This window comes from Ptiloglossa arizonensis, chromosome 3 (assembly GCF_051014685.1).
Source record: "Ptiloglossa arizonensis isolate GNS036 chromosome 3, iyPtiAriz1_principal, whole genome shotgun sequence".
Classification (NCBI taxonomy): Eukaryota; Metazoa; Arthropoda; class Insecta; order Hymenoptera; family Colletidae; genus Ptiloglossa; species Ptiloglossa arizonensis.
This window is the reverse complement of record NC_135050.1, coordinates 17,390,414-17,417,017: the sequence shown is the minus strand read 5'-3', so window position 1 is coordinate 17,417,017 and position 26,604 is coordinate 17,390,414. Positions and strand designations below refer to the sequence as shown.

Below are 26,604 nucleotides of genomic sequence, written 5' to 3'. Positions count from 1 at the left end.
GACGAAAAACCTACGGGAAAGTTTCTGTACCGAGAACGTAACGTCTACGGTACGAAAATGGGCATCGTAGATTAACAGAACAACGGAAAAGTAGAAACGATATTGGAAAAAAAAACGTTCAGTTTTACTTCTCCTCTTAATTGTTACGTCTCTGTTCCGCTTCTACCGCGAAACAACGGCGCGTCGAAAAAAATTTAACAGCAACTCGGAATAATGGGGAGAATAAATCGACAGAGCAGCGAGCTGCGCCGCGAACAACGCGCGATAACCGTTTTCGTATAAAACTGGGAGAATGTACGTGTCTCCCGAACGAGCCCCGTTCGCCGCGCAAAAGATACTTTCACGCAGTCGATACACAAAATCGGTGTTTGCGTCGACGGTGTATTCGATTTTCAACGCGGGCGAAACGGCGACGGGATTACCGCGGCAAAAACAATCGCGGTGCAACGATTCACCTCGTGTTAACGGAACGAAAGAAAGCTCAGCCGTGCGCAAACTCCCGAGTACCACTGATGCGGATAAGTCGCGCAGCGTTCGCCGTAAGAGCGCGTTTACACTGCTGCGATATTTTGTTACAGAACACGCTCGACACCCTCAAAGGGGATTTTTAATTGGACATTGCCGGGGAAGACAGACAACGTGAACCGACGAGATAACCGGGACGAATAATTCCCGCTTAACGTACCTCGTACACCGTTTCATTTACAATAGCGTACACTTTTTTTCAATTCAACGAACAACTACCAAGTTTTATGCACGTACCGTTCCTTTAACGAGGTAATTCCGATACTTGCTCTTGCGCGGATCTGGCCTCGTTTTTCCTAACCTCGAACTCCACGAATAGATATCCCTTTCGACGCTGTTCTCCCGTTTGCAAATTTCATTCTCTTCCATCGTCCACTACCATTACTTTTCTATATTTATCTATTTCTAGAAATTGTACACTTTGCAGAAAAGGGATCGTAGTAGGGTGTAGTTGCCACGAGGATCAACCAACCTAGAATTATTTAAAGAATTTCTGCTGCAATAAACTGACCGTGGTCCACACTACTGGTACCTTACGTACTACACGTATGCACCGTACACGTGCACACGTGTATCCACGTAGAGTGTTCTTTTCCAGGAGAGCACGAGCGTAAAAAGTGTTCCTTTCCAATAAAGTACAAGGTAGAAACCTAGACCCGAGCGACCCAACACAAACTATCCTATACCCCGGACACTCGACACAGATGACCCCAGACCCCCGTACAGACGTCCACAGACCCGTGGAGAGCTCGACACAATTGACTCTGGACTCGTAGAACCCGTTAAAGGAGTTCGCGGACTAGTGGGACCCAATGCCGATCGCTGCTTATCCGAACACTGTTGGGTGCTGCCGAGGAAGGAATACCATTGGTCGGGACGTTACTCGTCTTTCGTAATGCACGCGGCTAAGCGATACCTACAAAGGGTGACATTTATTGGCCAGCATTCAATAAACATAAACAGTTACACCATTAGCGACCGTGTCGCTATCTCGGCTAATTGTAAGTTAGATTGTCATGGAAAGGCAGTCTACAAGCGGACTCCAAAAGCGTTCATCTTATCTGGTAATTATCTTCGAATCCACTCTTGTCAGCTCCCAACAGGTATCTCGGGTTCCTAAATCCCTCAACAATATCGAGTCGGTCCAGTGAATTCGAGCAACACGATAATTCCAGGAGTCTCGAAGTTTTAGGGAGTTTCAAGGTTTCGAATGTTCCAGGATTCTCGATACTCCTCGAGATCTCAAAGTTTCAGGGAGTTCGAGGATTTTGGACTTCAGGATTCTCAAGATTCGGAGATCGTAACGATGACCGAGAACACCGAGGGATCCAGAGACCCTGGGTATCCGGACACGAGCGACGATCCGTATCGAATTTTCGTTCAAGACCATCTGTGTCGGAGGTTCCCCGAGTCCTCTTTGTACTGTAACGCGACTCCACGGTCGTCTTCGTCGATAGAAAAACCGTCTGTATCGAAAACCACGAGTCATCCGGGTACCACGAATGTGATCGTCTCCTTCGTATTGTAGCTCGCGCTGTTCTCTTGTTGCGGCCGAGTGAACGAACCTTAAGAGACGTGGAAAGAAACGTGACCATTCGCGGGGACGATCAGCCATGGAATATCTCGTGTAGTCGAGACTAACGAATCTTACAACATTTTCACTCGTAATTGGAGCCTCGGAAATGTCCGCGCGGATGCAGAGCTATCGGACGAAACAACTGTATCGCATCGCACGATTCTGACGTTACAATTACGAAAATCGGGGAACCGATAAACACCGGTGAAAATACAAAGGGATCGAGCGCGATCGATCAAGTACGATCGTTTGAGTTCGATCGTGTGACCGAATCGATGCGCAAAATTTCGAACAAATTTTCAAGGTTCCACGGAAATCTCACAATTTCGTAGAACGTGGGTAAATTTCGCCGCGACAAAATCTCCGAGGGAATTTTTAAGACCGTCGTCCATCATTGCCTGCTTTTAGGTCCACCGCGAGAGCACCGAGAATTTCATTCCTTGGACGGAACAATTAGATACAATGGAAGTGGAACGTCCTCTACACACACGAGACCGCGATTCTACAAAACGCGATACACGCAGGGCAGGTACCGTTAAACCTTTCGAGGCGTATTCATGAGTCACATCGTTTAAATTGTTCAACGTTACCGCCCACCGACAATGTCAGCGTTGTCTATACGAAACCGATGGTTCCACGGTGATCGATCTACGGTCAAGAAAGTCACCGATGGCCCGTCGCGAACGATTAAACCGGAGCCTGGCTCTTTCCACGTCATATTTCATCGCCGCGTTCGAAAGAAAGACCGTAACACCACTTGGCCAGTCGAACGATTGCGACACGGAAGAGAGAAGGAAAGGATATTGCCAGCTCATTCTTGAACTCCTTCCATTCATCCGCGGAATGTCGCAATCGGCGTCCGTACGTTCATTCATAAAAATGCGAGTGAAAGACCTCAACAAGGCGATACGGTCACCGCGGCGTAAGTGATGCGCGAGCTGCGCGGTTTTTCTAATCCCGTTTCGTCGGATAATTACGTCCGATGCACGAAGACATCGTAAATTCGATTTGCGCGCCAACGTACACGGTGTTTCAAGGTATACGCGTGACTCGTTAAACGGTGAAAGTGGGGTAAAATACTTTCACTCGACTATGTTTCGGTCCGTCGTGCCCTTACGTAGCTTTTCATATTCTCGTGATCGATTTTTCAAAATATATTTTTACGGATAGTAAACATTTGTAATCCGCGCATTAACGAGAGTCAAGAATCCGATATCGGTAAGGAAAAATTAATTTTGTTTTCAATTCGCACCGCTGTCGCCTCGTACGTATACGTATTCGGTTCGTTCCTCGAGGAATACAATTGTCAAGGTGGACGAAGGTTCGAGAAATGTAAAATTGGACAAAGGTCGCCGAACGACCTTGGTCCCTGTAATCGAGGAGAAACGGAAGCTCGAAACCGGAGCGTAGCCCAGACAGAAGAAACGGAGAACTCTCGAGACGTCCGTGGTTCGTGTGAGAACGCGCGCCCTTATGCGGAATTTCGCACGCGACCCTATTCGTGATCCTCCCGGGTATTATCGACTAAACAGAGCCAACTGTGCACGGTGACCTTTGATTCGACCCGCGATGGGCCTCGCGATTCGTGGCAGCCGAGAAAAGGTGAAAAGAGCAGCGGCGGGAGGGGTAGGGGGGATAAGTTCATCCGCGTCTAAAGTCGACACGAGAAACAATACCTCCGCGGCTATTTAAACTTCCCGTCCCGATGTGAAAATGCAAATACCGACGTCGTCGTCGTCGTCGTCGTCGTCGTCGGAGCAGGGTACCACGGCGAGCAGCGAATCGCGCGCGCGGAACCATCGCAGAACTCTCGTAAACCATGCTGGAACTCCGCGCGTCGCCGAACAAACGACGACGCGTTGTTAGAGAGCCATAAAGAGCTGCGAACGCGTTGCTGGAGTTGTCCGAATACTCGAAACGTTCCGGTAGCTCGTTGTTCCAGCCGACGAGATCTCGGTTCGACGAACCGAGTCGAACCGAGTCGAGCACTCGGGCATTCGAACGATAGTTCGAGTAACTCGATTCGGATATATTCCCCGACGTGTACGTAGACCAAACGCGAAGACAAAGAGAGCTAACCGAGAAAGGGAACAACGAGACGCGGCACACTCCCCTCAAAAAGTATTAGGACACCTGCTCGCTTCGCGTAACGCGTAATTATCGGTATACCCGAGTGCTTGCCGTTTGTGTAATTGATTTAGCCATTCGTCGCGTCTCGTTTATCGAGAACGTGTGCCAAGTTCGTTAGACGGTGCACGTTCGAAGTTTCGAACTTTCTCGTTTGGATCTCCGTTTACGTTAATTGTGGAACGAAACAGTACCGGAAACAATGAGAAAGTTAATAAGGCGAACGAGATTAGCTAAGGTAGCAACAAAGAAGGCGGATATCCGTACGAGAAGAAAATTCTATTTTATTGTACGTAAATGATGAGATTCTTATTAGAACGCCGCGTATATGTATTCGGGGTAAGAAACTCGGTAATAATTCTAAAAGATTGTAACAACTTCTTAGCGATTTTTCCGGTTTACTTTGTTCTTTGTGCGCTCGTTAATACTTTTTTGAGAGAAGTGCACACATAGGACACCTGCTGTTTTTAACGAGATTCTAATATTTTCTAGATTATGATTTCAATCTACTTTTGTTATCCGATATAATTATACGTACGCGTTTGACACGTTGACAGCCATACGTTAAATTCACGAGCGACTCCCTCCAGGCTACTATTTTCTGGACGCTGCGTACGCATAATTCAACGAAACGATCGAACGGATTAGGTTCGACGCTATTTATCCAAGTTTTCCATATTCGAATATTTCATCGGTGAATACAAGTAGAGTACTCGAATAGCGCATATCGCGTGAACTACAAATCGGATCATTTTGTAAACTTTACTACCATTTAAGATACTTTGATATTTGTACGATCGAATATTCCGTACGCTATCTAATCCTATTTCATTTAGAAAACTATTACCGACAAAAGTACCGAAATAACTGTCCTTCCCACGGAACCTTCGTTACACAAATCCGAAAATATCCGGTTCGCGAGAACAACTTTCAAAATAGTTCTTTCGCGCTCTTCCGTTACTAAATATCACAAGATCGGGCATTCTTTTAAACAACAACAGAATACAGGGTAGAAAGTTAACCGTTCCTTTCGATTTTCAAAAAGAAGTACAATTTAGAACCTTGTTGCTGCGTATTGCCAAACGAGTAATGCATAGCGTTGAACGATAATCTACAACCGTGTATTATAGAGCATTACCTGGCACCTGGTAAAAGGATTACGATATACCAACAGTTGTATCGTAACCAACGATACGGCGTGTATTAACATAGAAAATTTACCGCGCATCGTTCGATAGCTATACGATCTGCCGTTCTAAAGTTGCAACATCGATCGAGACGAACAACAGTCAGCCGAAATCGAACGCGATCCCCGCCATTAATTACCGATGGTATAACGATACGCTTAAAAAGATCACCGTATGTCCGCGGGGTCTAACGATCTTCCCTGCCGTGGTAATTAATCTAAGGATACGAATCTCCCGGCTTTCTTTTCCTACGGACAAACGCTAATTAGAAGCGATATATTATCCTCGGTCGCTTATCAGCGAAAGAACTTGAATAATTCAAGGCATGATTACCGCCAAGGTGAGCCGGTCGTAAGGTCATTCTTCGGTCGGCGGTGGCCGTAGCCTCTTGCAATTAAATTTACCCGCCAGAGAGTAGGCTGGGGGCTTGGCAGTGGAAAAACCTTTCCACCGACAGAATTTGTTTGTTATGCCGGTGTCATCGTAAGTTGCAGACGACCAGAACGGTAATGGAGCAACGCGCGCCCTACGAAACCGCGTTCGGTTCGCGTCCATCAGCCTCGTCGAAGATTTATACGTACTTTCTACGATCTACACGGTGTGTCCGAAATAGATGGAGGAACCTCGCGGGTGTACGTCGCTCGCGCGCAACCAGAGAGGAACCTATTTCGGAAACACCTTGTACACACCGTGGTGTGTCCGTCGCCAAAAAGCTATTCTTCCCAGCCGTCTAGAGGCCAGCCTCGAATCGTCGACGTTTGGTTTAACTTTGTCATACTCCGGCCAACGAAATTTCGCGTTTGCTAGGTGCAGAAAATCGTTGCAACCGCCGCTGGCTCGGCTTTCGCTATTTTTACTCGATGCGCGCATACGCGTGGAACTCTAACCTCGATGATACGCGTTACCCTGCGAAACTCTAACACCGATTTACCGACAAATATTTCGTTATTTCAGGAACGTACACCGTACGATTTTTCGTTTCGTTGTTACTTTCGAGCAATACCCTTCGTTCGAAAACGACAGAAAACCCTAGAGGGAAGAGACCGTCTGCAAAAACGCCCCGATAATCGTGTTTCACCGATTTCATTTATCAAACGTATGTTTGAAAACAGGATGCGAGTTAACTTGAAAAACAAGTACGACCGATGGCTCGAATATCGAGCTCTGTGTAAACACGTCGCGAGCCGAGCTTCGAATACGGTTCCGAAACGAGAGGGGCAACCGTGAGTGTTGTTCCAGAAAGTCGAGAACGCCCAAACTTTTTAAGAAATTGTTTTTTCTACGATCGGGCTTGAATATCGGTTACACTCCGATGTTCAACGAGACAAACAACGCGCCGAAATGTTCGTTACTCGTTCTCGATCGCCGACCTTTTCGTTCTCCTCCATTCGGACGGTGTCTCTTCGTTCAAATTCGATGAAAAGTATCGTTTCATCAACGAAACGTTGATCTATTCGTCGATTCGATCGACGTGAAATTTGCGAACGATCGAATTACAAATACCGCGAACGCGAATACGGAGGGTTCCGGTATAAATTTCTCCGCGATGAAAGAACGTAGGATCGATCGATGATAGCCACGGAACGAAATTCTAAAGTTAGATCGTCTCTGCATAATTTCTGTTCGCGGCGGTGAACGTGTTCACAGAACAGGGGGAGGCTTTTCTAACCGAAGAAATTCTGCTGATGTAACAACGTCTACGAGCTCCCACCGACCATCGCGCCTCTTCGATGCATAAATTTCGGGAAATATTTAAGAAGCCGTTATTTCAGGGCACTCGGTGTATGCACGTATATCGTTGTTTTTCTTCGACGATCGCAGCTCGATGTTACGCATACCGCGATCGTAACTCGACTCGCTCAAATAAATTACACCTTCGCTGATTGTCGCCTAGTAACAAATACCTCCGTAGCAGGATCCGTGACTCGCGATTCTCATTCGTGGAATAAAACACGGAATCGTGAACAGCGTGATACTAGGAACTTAGGACGAGCTACGAGTCTCTTTCCAAGCGATGGCAAAAGCAATTGGCACGGGACTGCATTCTTCGGTGAAGATCTTCCTCCGATCGTACGTATCCCGTGGATGCAACGATGGTTCCACATACACCGACCGTAGCTTTTAGTTAATGGAACCGTGTAACTCTTTTTGCATAAATAAATCCCGTACACGGACCTACGCAAGGTCATGTTTTATGTATAATAACTCTAAGGGTAAGGGCGCACGTACATCGTATCAAAGTACGACGGTAAGGACATCGAGATGTGAATATATTACGAGATATATCGTATTTAACGTCGGGAACGTCACTTTAGTCGACCAACCCTCTCAAATATTCAGTAGCGACCGCCGACATTATGTTTATTACGTATGTAGTATTCAAGAATTACCGTCAAGTGTAAACGTACTGTTTACATTCGTCGGTTAATAACTGAATTCGATTTCGAAATCGATGTCGGATCGGGACGAACTACGTTACTTTGTTAGGATTTTACACCGGTCGTTTGGAACGTCGACTCGACGACGAGCTGTTTCTTAGTTTCTTGGTATTTGGTATCTTTACTTTTTTGCGCATCGTTAAGAAAAAACAACGCAAAAGAATTGTACGATTCCATTAGAAAAGATAGCTCCCTCCGAACGGTACGACATACTCTTCTACCATTTCTTCCAATTTAGTCTCCTCTTCTAAATAAAAGTATTTAATTTCTTCTCTTTCTTTTTCGAAAACTCCAACTTTTCATTTCTAATATCGGAATATTTCTTACGTTGTCCATAGTCGGTGACCAATACGACCCGAACGGAAAGTTCATCGCCGGATCCGGATAAAAACAACCCCGATAAAGTACCCCGAGATAATTTTACGAGATTTGCGCACGATGTTATCGTACGAGGACGTCCAATACGCGAATTCTCATATTATTTGGTCAGCGTATCGATCGATTCGTGGTCGTACGAAGAACCGAGAAATAATTTCTGCTCGGACAGATAAAACGAAATTCGCGAAACGGTCAAGATCTGGCTCGTCCTGGAACCGCCCTCTGGAAATGGCGCACCGAGTTCTCGTGGGAAATAAGTTCTCGCGTGACCCACATTTCCTGCACCGAGATAACTGTTGTGTATAAAAATTCGTAGGTTTCGGTGGATCGAATGCTACGTAGACCCAATAACAGAAACGTGAAATACTCGAGCGATCGCACGGAGTGGATCGTATCCGTTTTACGCGGAGACGAAAAAAACTTTGGACAGCCGCGCAGGCCAGAAACTCGGTCGGAATTTAGCGGTTCTGTGCAGCGAGATTTCTTGCTCGTTCGCGACGACTTCTAATTGACGCCGTGGAAAGAAACCGACCGCGTTCGTTGGTGGAATTTCACCTGCTCCGCGTTGCGTACGAGCACAATGAAAATTCCAGAGAAGACGATTATTCCGTCGAAAATCGGTGGACCGCTCGGTTTTGTTCGCGTACTTCTCTCCACAGTTTTAGCGTTTAACGCTCGAGTGGAAAGGATTTCTCCCCCTCCGTGAGAGACACCTGCGTTACAATCGATTACAATCGGCATATCTGCGCATGTCAGTAACAAATTTCTACCAAAATTCTCATCGATCTAAATCTACATAATAATTTCTTATTAAATTGATTTCGCTACGTTGCGTTTCGCGGTAAGAACTCTTGGACGATAACGGTTGCGCGTCCCGACGGAAACAAAGAAACGAGTTAAAATTGAATATACTTCCGGTTGAACGTTTATCGTTGTTTCGTTATTGTGTAACCGATTCAATAATAAAACATACGTGTGCCGTGTATCGTGGAATTTGGCTTAAACAAAGCTTCGATCGTGCGTAAACAAAGATATACCGTCCTCGTTGAACAAACGTATCGATAACTATGGTTACTTTGAAGATAACTCCCGTGTCTCGCGATAATCTTCAACGTCGGTGAAAATAATCGATCGTTCCGTTTCTCGTCGATCGGTGGATACACATTGGAAATAAATATTAATTTAAAAATAACATCGATCCTTTTCATCGTCTCCCTTCCATCGTTCGTTTCTACCTCGACGAAAGTACGATTCATCTTTGCACCGAATTAGGTATTCTTTTTCGTATTTTCACGACTCTCCTCGTTTCGCTTTGCATTTTAACGATTCCGCGTACCCATCCTCCGTCCCGATATCGATCTTCGAAATATCATATCGGTCCGTCAGCACGGATGATCCATCTATTCTCGACTTATCTGATTCCATCAGTCGTGGAGCACCGTCAGACTCGCGAGCCCGAGTGCAACGGAACCCGATTACGATCCTTCCTTATTTTCCCTAGCGTGACGCCATACTCTCTTTTTCATGCTGCTCGCAATCTCTTTACAGTTGTCTTTTCGTTCTTTTGTCAGGGCGGAATATCCGGAAACGAGAGAGGATTCGCTCGATCGGGTTGCACGCTTCTCACGCGCGACAGATATAATTGCGAATGAGATTACACCCTCGTGCAAATCCGATTCGACCCTTTCACGTTGCTCATCGTTTCGTGCATTTTTGCGAGATGGATGCAGGGAAAGCAAAAAAAGTACCGAGCTTTATCGAATAACGATGCGTTCCGTCGATCGTAATGGTCTCGGCCGACCGCGTCTGCCGCGTAATTGCGCATCATTCCGTAACGCGAACATTCGAAAATGTTTTATTCGGCTCGTCGACAAGCTTCGAACAATCTGTGATCCCGAAATCATGTAATTACGAATACGTACCCATTGAGCGTTCTTCGCGACTTACACTTTCTTTTATAAATATTTCTATAATTGTTTTTTTTTTATTTGTACTTTCAACTGTTCCCGTTCGGTCAATTCGCGAGACCTTTCGTGACGCGAAAACCGTTTCTCCGTTCGATAACGAGCGGTCTGCTCTTCGTATCGTATATTCCATGAAACGTCCGTTTTTCATTTTCTAATCTCAAAACTTTCGAAACAATTAAAGAACGCATTCGTTCGTCAAAATTCAGCAACGTATCGGCGAATGATCGTTCAATTGAACGTTTATTTCGCTTAACGAGCTGCATCGCGCTGACCGAAAAAAATTTATGGCTTCGCGGGCAAGGCGATCCGTATCTTGGGAACGGATTCGTCGATGTTAACGTACCGTTAATGAAAATGAACATTCATTTACACGAACTCGAGTTCCAACAGTACGTTTTATTCCACCATTATAATTAACATTTCAACAATACAGTTACCATTCTCTTCGCAACGTATGGGCCGTTAATTCCGTACGCACTTCGTTAAAGGTACGTAGAATAAAGTTAGAAAATGAAAAATGGACTTTCCGTATTCCTTGAAGCTACTGAGAATCGATAAAGTAATTGCACGTTGAATTCGTTCGGCTACGATTATATCGCGATCGAAGACAATGGTCGAACAATTTGCGCGAGATAAGATATTGCATTGTTTTTGGTCTAATTGCGATGCATCGATTTTTACAATTATTCTTTTTCTTTTCAACGTCCCCTTAACAGTATCGCATGTTACTCGATGCACTTCCTCCGTGTGAATTCCTTAACGAACTAGTTTTCAGCCGCGTTTGCATTTCAAGCGCATCGCACGCATTTCTCGCTCGAGACGCACGGAATCGCGCGCACTAGTTAACATTTTGACCGAACACGGGCTTCATTTCGAATACCGTTAGGAAATTGCTCGAGCGAAGAATTTGTATTAAAATAAATTATATTAATTGAATCGCGAAACATGGCCAACCAGACCATTCGCTCCTGATTATTCGTTACTCGAGATTTTCGATCCGGTATTCATTTTTAATCTTAAAGCGTTGCTTCGTTCGACTGCATGGTTAAGGTCTTCGGGTAAAAAATATTCTGAATACACGAGAGGACTGAAAAAATGCAATAGAAATCGGTCGCATCTACGTATTGTAATTGTTTGAAATTTAGAGAAACGATAAAAAAGATCCGAAGAACGTATTGTAAAATTGTTGAACGAATTAATCGATCTCGAACGCACCTTCTTTTCTTCCCTTTGAGAAACGAAAGCAACGTTCAAATATCCTTGGCACCCTCGACTCCTCTTTGTACAATTCTAACATACTCCGACCTTTTTCGATGTTCTTTGAACGTTCAATTTTTTTCCATGCAACATTTATACGACGAGACGGAGCATTCTATTTGTTTAGCGCGAGTCCTCTTAAGCCTACGGCCGCTCCAATTTTACGTAAAACGAACGGGAAAAACGGTACTCCATTGCGATTCAATGGGTACCTTTCCGAACTGTCGCGAACCATTCCGTTCTTGATTTAGTCGACGGGTGATCTAATGAAAATTAATTAGGAGACCTGAGCGCAGCAGGTGTTATGATAATTCGTTTAAATTAGCCCGGGTAAACATTATCATGCAAAGTTATGCAACGAGCTACGTAATCACCTTCGTTGCGCACATCCGCGAACGGTTTTGCGTTGGGGCGTTATTTACAAAGATGCAATTATGTTACACGGATCCGCGGCCACATCGCGGGTGTTATTCTAATTTACAATGCGACGACGCATTCGAATATTTGCGCGGATTATAGTTGCGTTTCGATAACGATATTTATATACCCCCATTTGCATTTCGCTCGCGAGCACGCGCGAAACGTGCGTTGCGAAGAATCGAGCTCGTAACCGCGAAAAACTGATCGAATTTAACAAAAATCCCAACAAGTTAAATGTACGATGCAATTCTTTTATTTAAAGGCATAATATGTTCTTCCAATGTTATATCTATCTAAGACTGTGCACGCTTCCTCGTTAGTTTGTTGCACAACCATGAGCAAAGTTTACTGTTCGTCGATCATTTTCTACCGGACAAATATATTTGATCGGGAGAGCTTTGCGATATTTTGAACTGTTATTTGACTGACACCGAATCGATAAAATTGCGCATAGAGAAAAGACTAACAAATAAATTTCCCTACTGGATTTCAATCGTAATGTAAATTTTGTAATGGTACGCAAAAATACAAACAACAAAAATATTCCTTGTTCGATATTTCGTTTATTCTCTCAATTGAAATCGAACTGATTCCGTTCCAACAATTACGTACGTCGATCTATCCTTCGTGGATTATACGTACAGGGTGACCTGAACTTTCGTATTTAATCCCGACAACAATAAGGGTAAAGATTCTGTTTCAAAATCGTAAAAGTAATTCTCAAAATTCGCCTCGTTTCGTTATCCAAAAAGGCAAAGAATCTTGCACAAGTGACCCGTTGTTTCCATTACGAAAGAGCGAAAAGAATCTAAACGAGTGTTTCGAATCGTAAACTACAGGAATAACGTTCAGAGGTGCCTTTTCAATTTTGGTACCCGGCCATTCGGACTAATTTTTCACTCGGAATAATGTATAGAGGCCCTCGAATGAAGTCACCGCTGAAATAAACGACAACCTTTTGAAAGGTTCTGGGTTCACGGGGTTGGTGCGAGACTACTCTGAAGCAATCTTTCGACAAACACGAAATCAAAAAGGCAGGTGTATTTACCTATGGCCCTACGGGCTGATCCTCTCTGCTAACGACATCCCAAACACGGCGCCCGGTCGCCCGTAGAATTCCACGAACGGTATATAACTGTTTAAGAGGGACGAAAAATGTCGATCGACCAATCACCGGACATCGAAATTCTTCGATCGGCGTACTTACGTCCCTACGCGGACTGTTATCCGATAATATTTTTTTTCTACCTTTTCGACAACTAAAATCGCCGGTATGCGGCACGTTTATTTGCAGTCTAACTCGTTCTGTAACACCGCTTCTTGTTATAGTCGCATTACTCTATTGTTCCATTGTTCTATTGTTCTAGTTATGGTGCAGTTGTAAATATTGCCACAACAAATTTCTTCGTCCAGGAATATTGGCACGAATTTAGTAATGCGTTCGCGGTGTACACGGTATAGAAATATACACCGGCGACAGTTTAGCGAAAAAGTTATTTCGTTAAAGGTATCGCGTGGGACGATGTTATTAAAACCGATTTACCGAGCTTAGGGTCGGGTGGTGCTCCCGGGTTACTTGGAGGCGCGATAAATTGGCCCGATCTCAAAAATATTCGAGTACGTAATCGTCGGGTAAACGGTTTTCCCATTTCCCGGTGTTACGACGATAAAATCGCGCGACATTGCCGATAGAGTTCACGCGTGTCGCTCGTACACGCGGTACGTGACCGTGTACGCGCCACGTAACCTGTACGTGCAAAGTATCCACGGGTGAAACTTTCCCTCGGAAGAATCGCGAGGGTTCCGTTGTCAAGTTCTTAATCGGTGGATCGAAAGAATGAATAAAACAACATCGTGAAAAGGGAGCGTGAAAAAGCACTCACCTTTTCGATGGCTTCCAGCGCCGCTTCAAAACTCCCAGCATGAGTAAACCGATGTAAACGAGGCCCAGGTGCCAACGGGCTTCCGACTCCCAGGAGCGTATCAACCACCACCACCAAAACCAATCACCACACAACCACCGGTCGACCTCGTCGATCTTTCCGAAAGATCTCTTTCGCCACTCGAGTCACACCATGATCGTCCACTGTTCTCTGTTACTTCGCGCCAATTATTCGCTACTCCTCGGCCAGGTCGAAACTCGATCGACCGACACACGCGAGTATCGTTTCAAAACGATCGAGGAACTCCTCCGATTGGCTCACTCGTTCGCGCGGGAGGCTTCGCTGTTAATCGAGAATCGAGAATCGTGGCCGCGATTACAGCGTAGCCAACTTCGAATCGCGTGCCGAGTTTCGATAAATACCCTACAATTACCATTAAACGTCGAGCGAAACGGAATCGAAACGACCCATCGATTACTAATTTTACCCTTTCCTCGTCTACGACGGTGAAATGTGAACTCGGCGAGAATAAAGTCCCGGGAGTAACGTATAGGTTAACTATCGACGTTTCGTTATCGATGCGCGAAACTTCTCCCCAGCGACCGACGATACGAGAAATTTCGAGCACGACGAACAGAGGACCACTGTCGTTTCTGCGATCCGTTAACGCGTAACACGATCTTCGCGCTTCGATATGGGTAAATGTCCGACGATCGTGCATCGTTTCAAAAAGAAACACGCGAAACGTGTCGATAGCAACGACGTGTTCACCTCGGAGTAAAAACCGGAGGAAAAAACATTAAAAATCGTTAGAACGCAAAGACCGACTCGAAAATACTTCTCATTGTCCTCGTATCGATGAATAACCATCGAGCCGACGTAGTCGGAATCGCGTGTACTTTCGACCAGTACGTACTCCAACGAACAAGGTTAGGTTAATCGATCGGAAAATCGCTAACTCGGCACGAAACTTCGAAGCACACCGAAAATCTTGTTTCCCCCCCTCTCGAGGATGCAGACGCAATTACGGTTGTTAATTTCGTTGTTTACCGTCGAGGTTAACAATTGCACCGGCAAACGTGGTCTTTAGCGATTACATCGCGGAGGAACGCGAACGGAATAATTCGATGGAAAACTAGCGATTATCGATCGTTCTTCGTCTATCGAGATAAAATTCGCGAAAAATTTTATCGCCACGAAACGTCCAACGTTACATATACACGAGATACGTATGCCACTGATTAATTAGCTGTCAATGATGTCAGCGCGAGCGCTACCTAGCTTCCCTGATTAATCGTTCGTTCCAAATAATAAATTACAGGTTGCGATAATGGAAGTAATTAACCCAAAGTATTTGGAGAAACGAACGAGTATCTACTAAATCTGCTGGAATCTCGACGATAACATTCGTTCGGTGATTATCGCGATCGAAAACACGTACCGTCTCGAGGCTGACATCGTTGAGAATACGTTTCTTATCGGAATGGAACCGTCCGGAAAACAACGAATATTTTAATCCGTACTATAAATTTTTAATCCCGTTCGAGAACACGCGTCACGAGGCTCAACGTGGAAACGTATATCGTTCAAAGGAACGTAAAGACGTTTTTCGGAGTCTCGTATTTGTCGCCGAATTGGTAGCGTTGGAAACGAGACGAAAAAGAAAGGAAAAAAGAAAACGCGCGATCACAACAAATCCGATGGTACACGTCCCGCGAAGTCGCGTCCTACCGATTTTCAACGTTTCTCGAAGGCGCGATCTATTATCGCGCAGCCGAACGCGTCAACCGATCGATGTTTCGGAGCAATCTACGTCGCAATATCTACGTCTATGGACGATCTCGCGGCACGACGAAACACGAGAAGACATGGAAAGTTAAACGCGAAAGATGATTCGCGCGGAAAACGTTCGTGGCAAAACAAACCCCTTACTCGTTTTTGCGCGTCCAATGAATCACCGTTTCCGTCGTGAGAGGATCGGTCGATGGCGTATAACCACTGGCCACTGTATATTGCGTGCAACACGTTCGAGAATTGTCAAGATTGCCACCGATGCTCGTTTCCAAAAGACCACGCTGCACAGCACCTCGTCGGTAAACTGCGCGACGCTACGAATCGGTGTGCGTTACTCACGTTATCGGAAATACGACCCGGTGACCGCGTTCCGTACAGAAGTCGACGAGAAAACACTAACGGCAACGACGACGACGACGACGACGACGACGACGACGACGACAACGACGAAGTATCGACGCGAGTCGCCGCGGAGAAGAAACGAGCGATCAGGCGGAAGTCGCGCGCGAAACACACGGACACGAACCGGCTGCACGCCGAACTCGAACTGAACCAAAGACAGAGATGGCAGACACGCGGTACTCCTTCCCGGCTGCTCGCCGGGCTCCTCGCTTCCCCCACCCTTTTCGACTCCCCACAGACTTCCCCTTCCGACCAGGCACGGCTCAAGGTACCGCCGATACCAAGCGCCACGGGCCACTTCGCTGATAATCAATCGAATCGTATTATCAACGGCTATTTCGTTGTCAGCGTGCGTAACTCGAGCGGGGCGAGACGGGATTCGACAAGACGCAATAACAAATAAAGTTCCCGTGGACGCGCCTCTCCTCCGTTCTCGTTTACGAATTACGAACGTCCGCGTTTCCCATTATTCTCGGTACGAACTCGAGCCCAATCGTAACCGACTTAGTTCGCACCGTACTCATTTTTGATACGCGGACTAAAATAGTGCGCATTAAGCGTTTAATTCGACTGCGTTTACACCCGACCACGGTGTAACGTTTACACCGCGCGAATCGGGTTTACAACGAGTACAAATAAAATACGAACAATGTACACGATGCGTTATTCTCGTCTATTATTTCGGATCGTCTACGGGAATTGTAAATACCGAAATTATTATTGTTACTCGTTGAACGATATTCAGTAATGTACGAAGTAAAATGAAAACGAAGGTCAGGAAAATATTTTCGCCTTCTCGATCGTTGGATCGATCGAACACGGATCGATAAATAATTCTCTTGGGTAACGTTACTCGACGATATTATCGATCTGTACAGAAGTATTTTTATTCCACCGAAGGGATATTATTCGTACTACGATAATAATAATAAACGTGTGCTCGATGTACGGACGTATCGTTGAAACGCAACGCGCTGTAGGGAAATATTCGAATGAAAAATCAGAATGGAATATAAGATGGTGAAACACGTGTACGCGAAGCTATAGGATTGCATCTACATCCTGTAACCCGGGCATAAAAAGCCCGCAACAACGGAGAGGATGAGCTCAACCGGCGTTACACAATCTGGTGTTCGCTAATCGGATTACGAGATAGTTAATTCGTGGCAGAATCGGAGCGTAACTGCTCCTTTTGAAAATCGATTTACTCGACCGATCGAAGTCTCGCTATCGATATTGTAAATGTTTACTCGCTCGCTCGCCCCGGGGCCCGACGACTCGAAAACGTAGAATATCTAATTATCGCGAATTATTTTCGTCGTAACGAAGCAACGGTTACGCGAGAATATTAAAATGGAAACCGTGCGCGTGTTTCAAGGGCGTTATCCTTGCACGTACACGGGGAAATGTAATCGCTTCTCAGCCCGAAACGAATATTAATACCGAGCGAATCCTCTGACAGTAGCTCCGTTGAAAAATGATGAGAATAGCTCTTGGCATTTGCGCGTCCCACGAGAGTTTTCTATTTCCCTTGCACGGCTCGGGGCTAAAGGTTGCCCCGGTTTCTTTCTATTTCTAAACCGATATGAAACGAAACAACAAGGAAAAGTATCCATTGTAATTACGAGTAAAGGGATCACGAGGATCGACCCGCTCGTCTGAATAACACCGGATGGAATAATACGCGATTGCGAGCATAATATTTGTCAAGGATCGTGAAACGCGCAATTTTTCAAGCGACTCCGTTTAAAACGGCCACAATGGCTTTTCGCTTATTTAGATAAAAATCCGAATACAACAATTACGCGTTATCTGTCCACGTTAGAGGTTACCACAAAAGGCTGGAATAAACAAAAGGCATTCACTCCTTTCAAAAGTCCCTTTCGCGTGTGTTTCAATGCAGATAATGAAGAACGTCACTTACTCCGCGTTATTCTTTCGTTTTAACGAATTTAAATGGAATCCTGGGAGTCGTCGTTGAATACAATGCTAAATGATAATTGAATTGTCATACTTTGAAACGGTTCCCCCGTGGACGGAGATCCGTTATCCGCCCGTAACAACGATCAGAATTTCGTGAAACGGAGGATAATTTAAACTAAAGTCGATTCCTCGGGTAGAATTGTTATCCGATTATTTTTGAACGATCGCTTTCCAACACGAAGACACAACGCCGATGGTACGCGAACCTTTAAAAAATCGTGCAGGTTTCGTTCGTTCGTTCGTTCGTTCGTCGAGCACCTGCGCATGCTCCGCGGATAAAATTTGAAACCGAAGAAGGTCGAACCGCGTCCCAGATATCGGCCGTGCCCGCGAAGACGGTTCGGAAGCATCGAGCGTGATATCCGGGGGGAGTGGACGCGTCGCGGTTGGTCGTTTCGAAGTTTCCACTCACCGAGAGGCAATCGGGCCGAACGATTCGGCGGCTCTTTCCGGCGCATCGACTCGCTGGAAGTTCACGGAACACGGTGCAACTGCACTCGAGGTACAGCGATCTAGTTAAGTCGGTTTCGAGCGATACGTTGAGCGATACCCTTGCCGGGTACGAACCGCTAAATAGTTATTTCTCCGCCCGTTAGCGGTCCGTTATTAGTTGGAAGACCGCGCGTACTCGTCGTACGCACCTGGCCCGTACCCTCGAGGAAAAGAAAGATCCTCCGGGCCCCGAATCGTCGCGACACCCTGCAATCAACCGTGTCGGTATCGTGCAGTTTTCATAAAATCGTCAGATTCGCGAAAGTTACAGTGCCAATTGCCATCGCGAGCTATGCGTCAACCCTCCAGTTTCGCGCCGGTCCCTCGGATTCGGCCCAGCTGAGCCGACTTCGGCTCGGCGGCGCTCGGCCACAATCGCAGGCGATGCATCGATTTTTCCTTCGTGCAGCCGCTGCTGCAACCGCGGTGCATCGCCTTTGCACCGAGTTACGTTGCACTCGGCGTAACCTTTCCTTCGAGCAAGAGGTTCTTCCCGTTGTCCTCTTTTCCGGAGCGTTCCGAGCGATTCGTACGCGCATACTTCGAATAAGCAAAGAGGAGTTTTCCAGTTCCGCGAGACCTTCGTCGAAAGGAAATATTTGTCTCGTTGTTTCCGTTCACCTTTCGTGGCGCTGGCGAAAACCACGAACGCGCCGAAAACACGCGATTCGATCGCAGCCATCGACACCGCGACATTGAATATTTATAATTCCACGGTGATTCATGCGAGTCACGCGCTCGGTTATACGTAGCCCGCAAAGCGTTCGACGTTCGTCTTCCCTTGTTTCATCGAAGATTTATTATCACACCATGTAAATCTTTACATCGATTATTTTTTGCTGCGAGATATTTGCGCCAAGTTTTGTAAATCTTTGCGGTGTTTTTTTTTTCTTTTTGGTTTATTTTTAGTGAAAATATTTTCGTTAGATTTCGAGGCGAATAGAACTCGTCCTCGAGTTCAAAGATCGAAGGAAATGTGTGCAAAGTCTCGTTGCTCGCGAGGCTTCGTCGAAACTATTGCTTTTAATCAACCTCGAGAACGCTCTCTTTTACCCGGCGTTTAAGAAAACGCGGGAGTAACCGTTAACGTTGATCGATCCTCCGAAAAAATTTATCGTCCCTTCGCGCGAAACTTTTTAAACCCGTGAGACGAAGAGGACGCGGGCGAAACTTTCCCGCTCCTTCGTCGTTTCCGCGCCGCATCCTTCTTAATGATGGACGCGCGTTTCCGGTGGAGGGAGGCTATCTTGAAAGTAGCTGGAAATCAGGCAGATACCAACGGGGAGGTGTATTTTCTCGACGAGGGGAAAAACTTTTCCACGAATCTAGAGTCTCGGACGATCGGTCGCGATGCTCGCGTCACGGGACCGTATCGGATCGCGAGACAAAAATATTATAGTTTTAAAGTCGTTTCACCCGCGCACTTTAACTCGCGATTCGCGTAAGCATATATCGAAATAATAGTAATTTGATTTATTTCCTACTCCGTGGAAATAGGAGGTAATCACCGATAGTTATTATTTAGCGAACGTCTCTGTAAAGAGTTACCGTTTTAACGAAAGTCTCCGTAGAGAGTCTTCGTTCTATCCTCGCGGACAAAACGGTCTAATCGCTCACCAGATTCGGGATTAAGTAACCAGGAAAGATAATTCGACCATTCGATTTCGAGATTGTTAGTCTCCACTTCGAACCAAAATGCGGGGTGAACATGAACGCGAAAAGAAGGATTCGTTTACCATTTCGTTCGTTCGAATCTCTCCGTTCAAAGTCATGAAAGCGGTAACGACACTTTTCGTTTTACCCTTACGGATCAAACGGTCTAATCGCTCACCCGATTCGGGATTAATTAACCAAGGAAGGTAATTCGATCTTTACGCGAGTAGAAATTTCTCCGGGGCATCGCGAGGTCGTAAAAACGGGGCTTCGACTCGGCCGTTATTAATCCCGAGCTCTAAGGTAGCCGTTGAACCTAATCCAATCGTTCGTCGGAGATGCAATTCAAGATTAGGGTGAACTTCGAAGGGCCTGAGAAACGACGGTCGAGCGAAAAGAAGCCGCAGGTGGAGGCAGCCGATGGCTGGAAACATTAACAACCGTGAGACTGGTTTCTCGAGATTTCACGGTCCTTCGGACAGGTAGTACCCGCAGGACACACGAAAGACCCGGTCTAGAGACCGAGCGGACCAGCCCGTCATTGAAACTGATCGCTCCACGCGGGAGGTAAAGGTCCTTGCGTCTTATTCATGTGCGACTACTTCTGGCCAATCATCCCACATCCTGAATGGGCCACCTGCAGCTACAAGAGAACACGGATGCATGATAAATTCGACTCGTTCGACCCAGGTTGTTACCTAACCCTTTATTAGGCCCGGTTGCATCGAATCGATCGTATCCGATTCGAAACCGGGAATCGAGATAAAACGTAAAAGGTCAGGTTCGGTCCAAGTTGAAAGGGTCTCGTTAGAGAAATTGTCCAGAAAAATACGTCGAGAAGCGATCAAACTTCGAGCAACACCGAGGTATCAACCTCGCGTCGAGATTCCAATTCGACCGAATAAAATTCGACTCGACGGTTCGATTTCGTAAAATTGTCATCGAGCCGTTATCGTAGCACCGATTTACAATTTCTTAGATAAAGACACATGTTCCCCCTCCTTGTTTACTTTCTAACGGAGAACCTATCCGCTAGACAATTCGATTTAACGGTAAACCAGTTCGATACGGATAAGATAAAACGAGATACACCGATAATACGGAATCTCGCGATCCTCTTAACGTGTAATTAATCCGTGGATCGTAATGAAATTATCGCGTTGAAAAAATACCGAATGAAACGTGGAATCGAGTATCGAAAAATTTTTATCGCAAAAGTAATACAGAATGATAGAAACTTTGTTAATTTCGGTCGTCTACGAAATGTAGATAGTCAGTTTGTTGGCGAAAATTTCGTTTCGTTCTAGATTGCTGGTGAATTCGAAACTTGTTTCTAAAATTTTTGTCAATGAATATCGAACGATGTAACGATTTTCTTCGAACAGATTTTAATTTATCCCTTCGATTTAATTACGGTTACGCGAATACGAAATAAACGAAACAGAGAGTAGCCGGCTGTTAAAAGCTGTCGGTGAAACGTAACTTCGTTTATATTGGAATTCTTGAAAATTCTCTTACGCGTAAACAACGTACCGCGTTCATCGATCGGAATTCTTCACAATGGAACAAAGCGAGCCACGGAAAGGAAAGCCGTGCGAATCAAAGTACGGTCTGGTAAAAAGATAGGGGTAGTGCAAGGACACTAGACTTTGAAGGTGCTCTAAAGTATTCTCATGGCACTCGACCCAATTCCGTTCTCCGTAGCGTAATTGCTAACAAGTGAATTAGATCCGTTCCGTTTTTTCAACGGTGGTCTTCCAACGACGAACGAGAAGAGAAATACGCGCGAGATTAACGACACGACGAAAAACAATTTTGACGAAACGCAAATGTATACAGACTTACGAGAAACGATTTTTAAAATGATACGCGGTGGTTGACGATCCATTCGATTAAAATCGCAATAACACGCAATCGTATCGAGCAACACGTTCAATGTTCCCGATTAATTGTCGCGGCTCGTCTTCGCGACGGTACTCGAATGAAAATCACTCGGTTTAAATTTAGAAAATTATTTTTCTTGTAAAGTTCAGATTGTAATACGTAGTTTATTGTAATATGCAGGGATCTCGCGTATCCAGTAGTATAGTTTTCATATATGATACAAAGTCAAGAAACAAGTATACAGTGATATGCCTTGACATGAACGACGACAGTGTCGTGTGGTCTTCGTGACTCTCGACTTGAAACCGACTAGAAAAAACTCAAAAGAATATGAAAACAATCCTTAAAACTGACATCGACCATTTACTATCGACATCTGGCACTCTTAGAATGATTGTTGCATTCATTCAAAAAATTGTCTACAGATTGGAATCGACACTCACCGAACAAACATTTTTCACTGTACTTTCAAGGTTGGTCCCTTCGCTGGACTTGTACCCATCGCTACGACGCGCAGATGGTATCGATCGTTGTCCACGTACGCTGTTAATTTAACAAAACCGCCGCTTCGGTATCACCAATTTCGCTGGTAGATAATAATTAACCGTGTACACACGTTGCTACGCGCGCAAAATTCTCGAATGGATCGTTTCGAACGAAAATCGATAGCTCTCTTGAAAAAACTTCAACGGATCGTTACGATCGAAAAGATACCGATACGATCGTCCATCGTCTAGAATCCATCGAAAGGTACGCACGATAACCGCGTCGAATCGAAGTTGTACCGATGAAATTTCAATTCGCTGTAAAAATCCAATGGTTCGGCATCCAGTGGAACGATTGGTAGGTCGTTGGGCGAAATTAGAAATTTGTTCTAGCGTGTGTCGTCCCTCGTCGCTTCGTATCTTATCGAGGGATCTTCCTCGGTCACGCGCAGTTGAATCTTCGATGCTCATCGATATTTCGCGGTATCTCGTTATACCGTCCGATAAAATCGACTCGTTCGGGTATTCGTCGCGGAAAAAGAGGAGACGGTGGCCGGCCGGTAAGACGTAAAAAGAAAAAAAAAGAACGATCGTTGGCCGTTCGAAGACGCATCGATACGGCGGTGTGCTCTCCGTCTTGTCGCCGCGGTATAAAGTAACCGGCTGAAAAAGGAACGCTGAATGGCCGATGCCCGACTAAAAACCGGACTTGCTCTCGTTACGCGACGCCAAAGAAACGAAACAGTTGGCGGTGCAGGTGGGTACGCCAGATGACCGGCACGGAAACGGTGAATGAAGAACCGAGTGAAGGGTTTCGGCGCATTCGCGGCACCGAAGGGATCGCCGGGCGCAAAATACCGGGACAAGACAAATGCCCGTGCGCGAATCGAATATCAATTTCAGCGATTCCTTTCCGATCGTACGCGGTCTCGTGACGCGTCGCACGTCTCGTTCCGCGGACGACACGACATTTAACCTATTCGGTCCGCGTAACGAGCCAGACTCCGTGATCCGTGACCGGTTAGATCGCAATGCGCATCTACGAACTCGGTCTCGCGGAACAGACGCATACCTTACCGTTCGCGAGCGTTTCGTCACTCGGGCACCGGGAATCCGTACGAAAAGTTTACACAGTTGCTACGACGCGAACAACGCTTCTGTGTAGAAATATCGAGGGTCGATCCTGAAGGAGAGTCTGGGTTGATCGGTATTTACTGAAAGGGAACAAGGTCGACGATCTTCTCGAGGTACGTGTGTACCTGGTTCCCGGTTCTTTAATAACGATAAAGAGAAAAATGTGACAAATGTGACGAAACGTATTTGCAGTGTTCGTAGAAGCACGTAGTTCGGAGAGAAGTTGCCAAGTCTGGATAAACTTGACTGAGGGGCAAATGGACTGTTCTTATCGTGCTCAATTCTCGTATTTAGGTTCTAAGAGGAGTAGAATCTTCGTAGCGATGGAAAATATGGAAAATTGTGGATACGGTGATGTTTAACGAAATCTTTGTAAACGAGCGAAAGGAATAGAGAATTCGGGAGTGGATGATAAATACGAAAACAGAAACGAAAACGAATTTATCCGAATTATTTTACGAAAACGTACTTTGTGCGTAAATTGTAATGGAAACGGATAAATATTGTTTGTATTCCATAAATGCATCACTTTCTTTTTAATCGTCAGATAATAGTAGTACTCTCGGAAATCAAATGTCCATAGGTGGAGAAGAATGGATATACACTAAATGAAAAGCTGTTATTGATTATTCGTAACTACCAGTAAATAATTATACTATTCTTGTTATTCAAAATAATTCCACTGTATTGTTTTCTTGAGGTACGCGTACTTCTTAATTCTAGCTTGCAATTGCAAAAAAAGACGTGGTTCCGGCCGGGATCGAACTGGCGACCTTCTGCGTGTAAAGCAGACGTGATAACCGCTACACCACGGAACCAGATGTTTAATCCGTGCGTTATAGTAATACATATTTAACTTTGAATTCAAAAAATTACACCATAATTTAAAATTTAAAAACCAATCTTAAACATTTTAAAACTAATGGAATATTAAAAAAGAGCACTAAAGAATTTGAAGTAATAAAAAACGAAGAATTCTCAATCGGTAAATCAAATGAGTTACGATGTATTGCAAAAGCGAAATAAATATTATTACTATAAAAGCGATATAGAGTAGACTCATCTTACAGGAATTGTTATATCGCAAAGTTAAACACCAATATCTTAAAATAATAACGGTTCTGTTGCGACCTTTAGCTTTTCGAACGGTGAGTCTAGGAACTGGATGCAATTGAAACATTGCACGAAAGAACCTATCAGTCTTAGAAAATCAGTGGTAAAAATAAATTCCATAGATTTTTATAAATGAAACTTGAAACACTTTAGCAACGTAAAACTAAAAGTATTTGCAAATTTAAAATTATTCTAACATTTCATTAAAATTTACAAAATTGAATAATCTTTACTACTTTAATATCTAGTTCCTTGATTTATTATTTTAATGCTGCTGCGCTTACTTGAAGGGCAATTTATACAAAATTCGGAGAATTTCTAACAACTGTTTGCAAAATTGTTTAATAAAATAATTTTGTTGCAGTGTATAAAAGTGGCGCTATCTGTGGCTACTCGGCCAAGTTTGTCGAAGAATGATTCCTATTTGCGTCGCCAGATGGCGACTTAAGGACTATATTCACCTTTTATCAGTTTTAATCGCCTTTTAACAGAATTAAATAAGTAATTGAAATACTTGAAACACTAAGAATGAATCAATTCGTGTTATCGAATCACTACCTGTTTTATTAATACTTTACTTGTAAATTACATCGCAAACAATGCTCTATTTTAAACACACTTCAAAAACTTTGACTATGAATGAATACCTCCTCAGCGATCATGTTCTCCTGACACCAAACTCTTAAAAATCGGGCAAAAATTTTAAGAAATGCTCGTTTTCGGAACTTTGGTATCAGGAGTATGTGATACACGAGAAGGTATTCTTATTCCGGGGATTTTTGGTAATGACGTCAAATTCTAAAAATTTCCGCGAATTGAGATTTTACGGGATTTTCGAATGAATTTCGGAACTTTTGTTAGAATTTTTCTTCGATTTCGGAATTTTGATACGAGGAGCACATTATACGCGTAAGAATTAAAGCTAAGTTTACCGAATCTGTATCAGGACTTTGCGCAGAGCCCAAGCATCAGCCACAACAGGTTGAATTATCTAGCCTCAATATACTGATGTACTCTAGAATCAAACTTGATTTGTGGTAAATTCTACGAGAGAGACTGCAGCTATTCGCTCATATTATTTTGTATGTAGTTAATAATTCGATTATCCTGCTACCGGCAACACAATTGGTAATTACAAACTAAATAATATAGATTGTCCAGGTTTCACCACGTGAAGGTTACTACGTATAGAGACCTACCCCAACCCCACCCAACCATCCTCTATTTACACAGAATTTTGATTTACAACTTTCCTATTATACGACTCAACAACGATCGTGTCTGATTCGTTGTTCGAAGAACCATCAAACATTCGAGTGTTCAGAAGAATCTGCCTTGAAAAGCCTAACTGTGACACAAGTCGATGCAAAATGGAGCACAACAATGAAATAGAAATACACAATTATCCATACGAAACCTACCTACTTAAATTCTACTTATTCCTACCTAAACGAGCAATTGCATTTAATATTACTAAACATCTAATTTCATTTACATCCTACCTAATAGAAATATCTAGAAATATACAGAAAAACATTATACGTTTCCATTTTGTTTTGGCGATTGGTGCCACGAAGATTGCCCTGAAACATAAACTGAAAGATATTAGACACAATGTCATAAGTCTCACCACTTGTTCCTCTTGGCTATATTAAGTTCCATTTTGAACTTCTAGCATTCCATTTTCGATTCCTTTAGATTTGTCATTCTTTCCGCTCATCTGTAGTCCCAATTCTAAATACGCACACACATATCCTAAAACAAAACTTACTTCATGGATTAGTAAACATAGAAATAAAAATTTAATAGCTGAAAATAAAATTCGTTAGTAGACAGAAACAAAAATTATGCACAGTCAAAGTATGTATTTCGTATCGATCAAAATTACATCGACACCGGAAATGTA

The 26,604-nt window shown here is 44.4% G+C and overlaps 1 protein-coding gene and 1 non-coding gene across 12 annotated transcripts in view; both read right to left on the bottom strand.

Annotated features, from left to right (window-relative positions):
• Positions 1–16,084, bottom strand: part of LOC143144771 (uncharacterized) — a 460,353-nt gene extending 444,269 nt beyond the window's left edge. For 6 of the 11 annotated variants that reach the window (XR_012991512.1, XM_076307536.1, XM_076307532.1 and 3 more), the window contains exon 1: positions 13,759–15,664. Coding sequence is in view for 10 of the 11 variants with exons in the window: in XM_076307536.1 (XP_076163651.1) it covers positions 13,759–13,799 (41 nt within the window). In the remaining variant the exon portion in view is untranslated. The other 5 variants (XM_076307527.1, XM_076307530.1, XM_076307529.1 and 2 more) reach the window with 5 other exon arrangements.
• An 8,246-nt stretch (positions 16,085–24,330) lies between these two features.
• On the bottom strand, positions 24,331–24,403 carry Trnav-uac (transfer RNA valine (anticodon UAC)). The gene has a single exon. It is a non-coding gene; the product is annotated as a tRNA-Val (tRNA).
• Between the last annotated feature and the right edge of the window lie 2,201 nt (positions 24,404–26,604).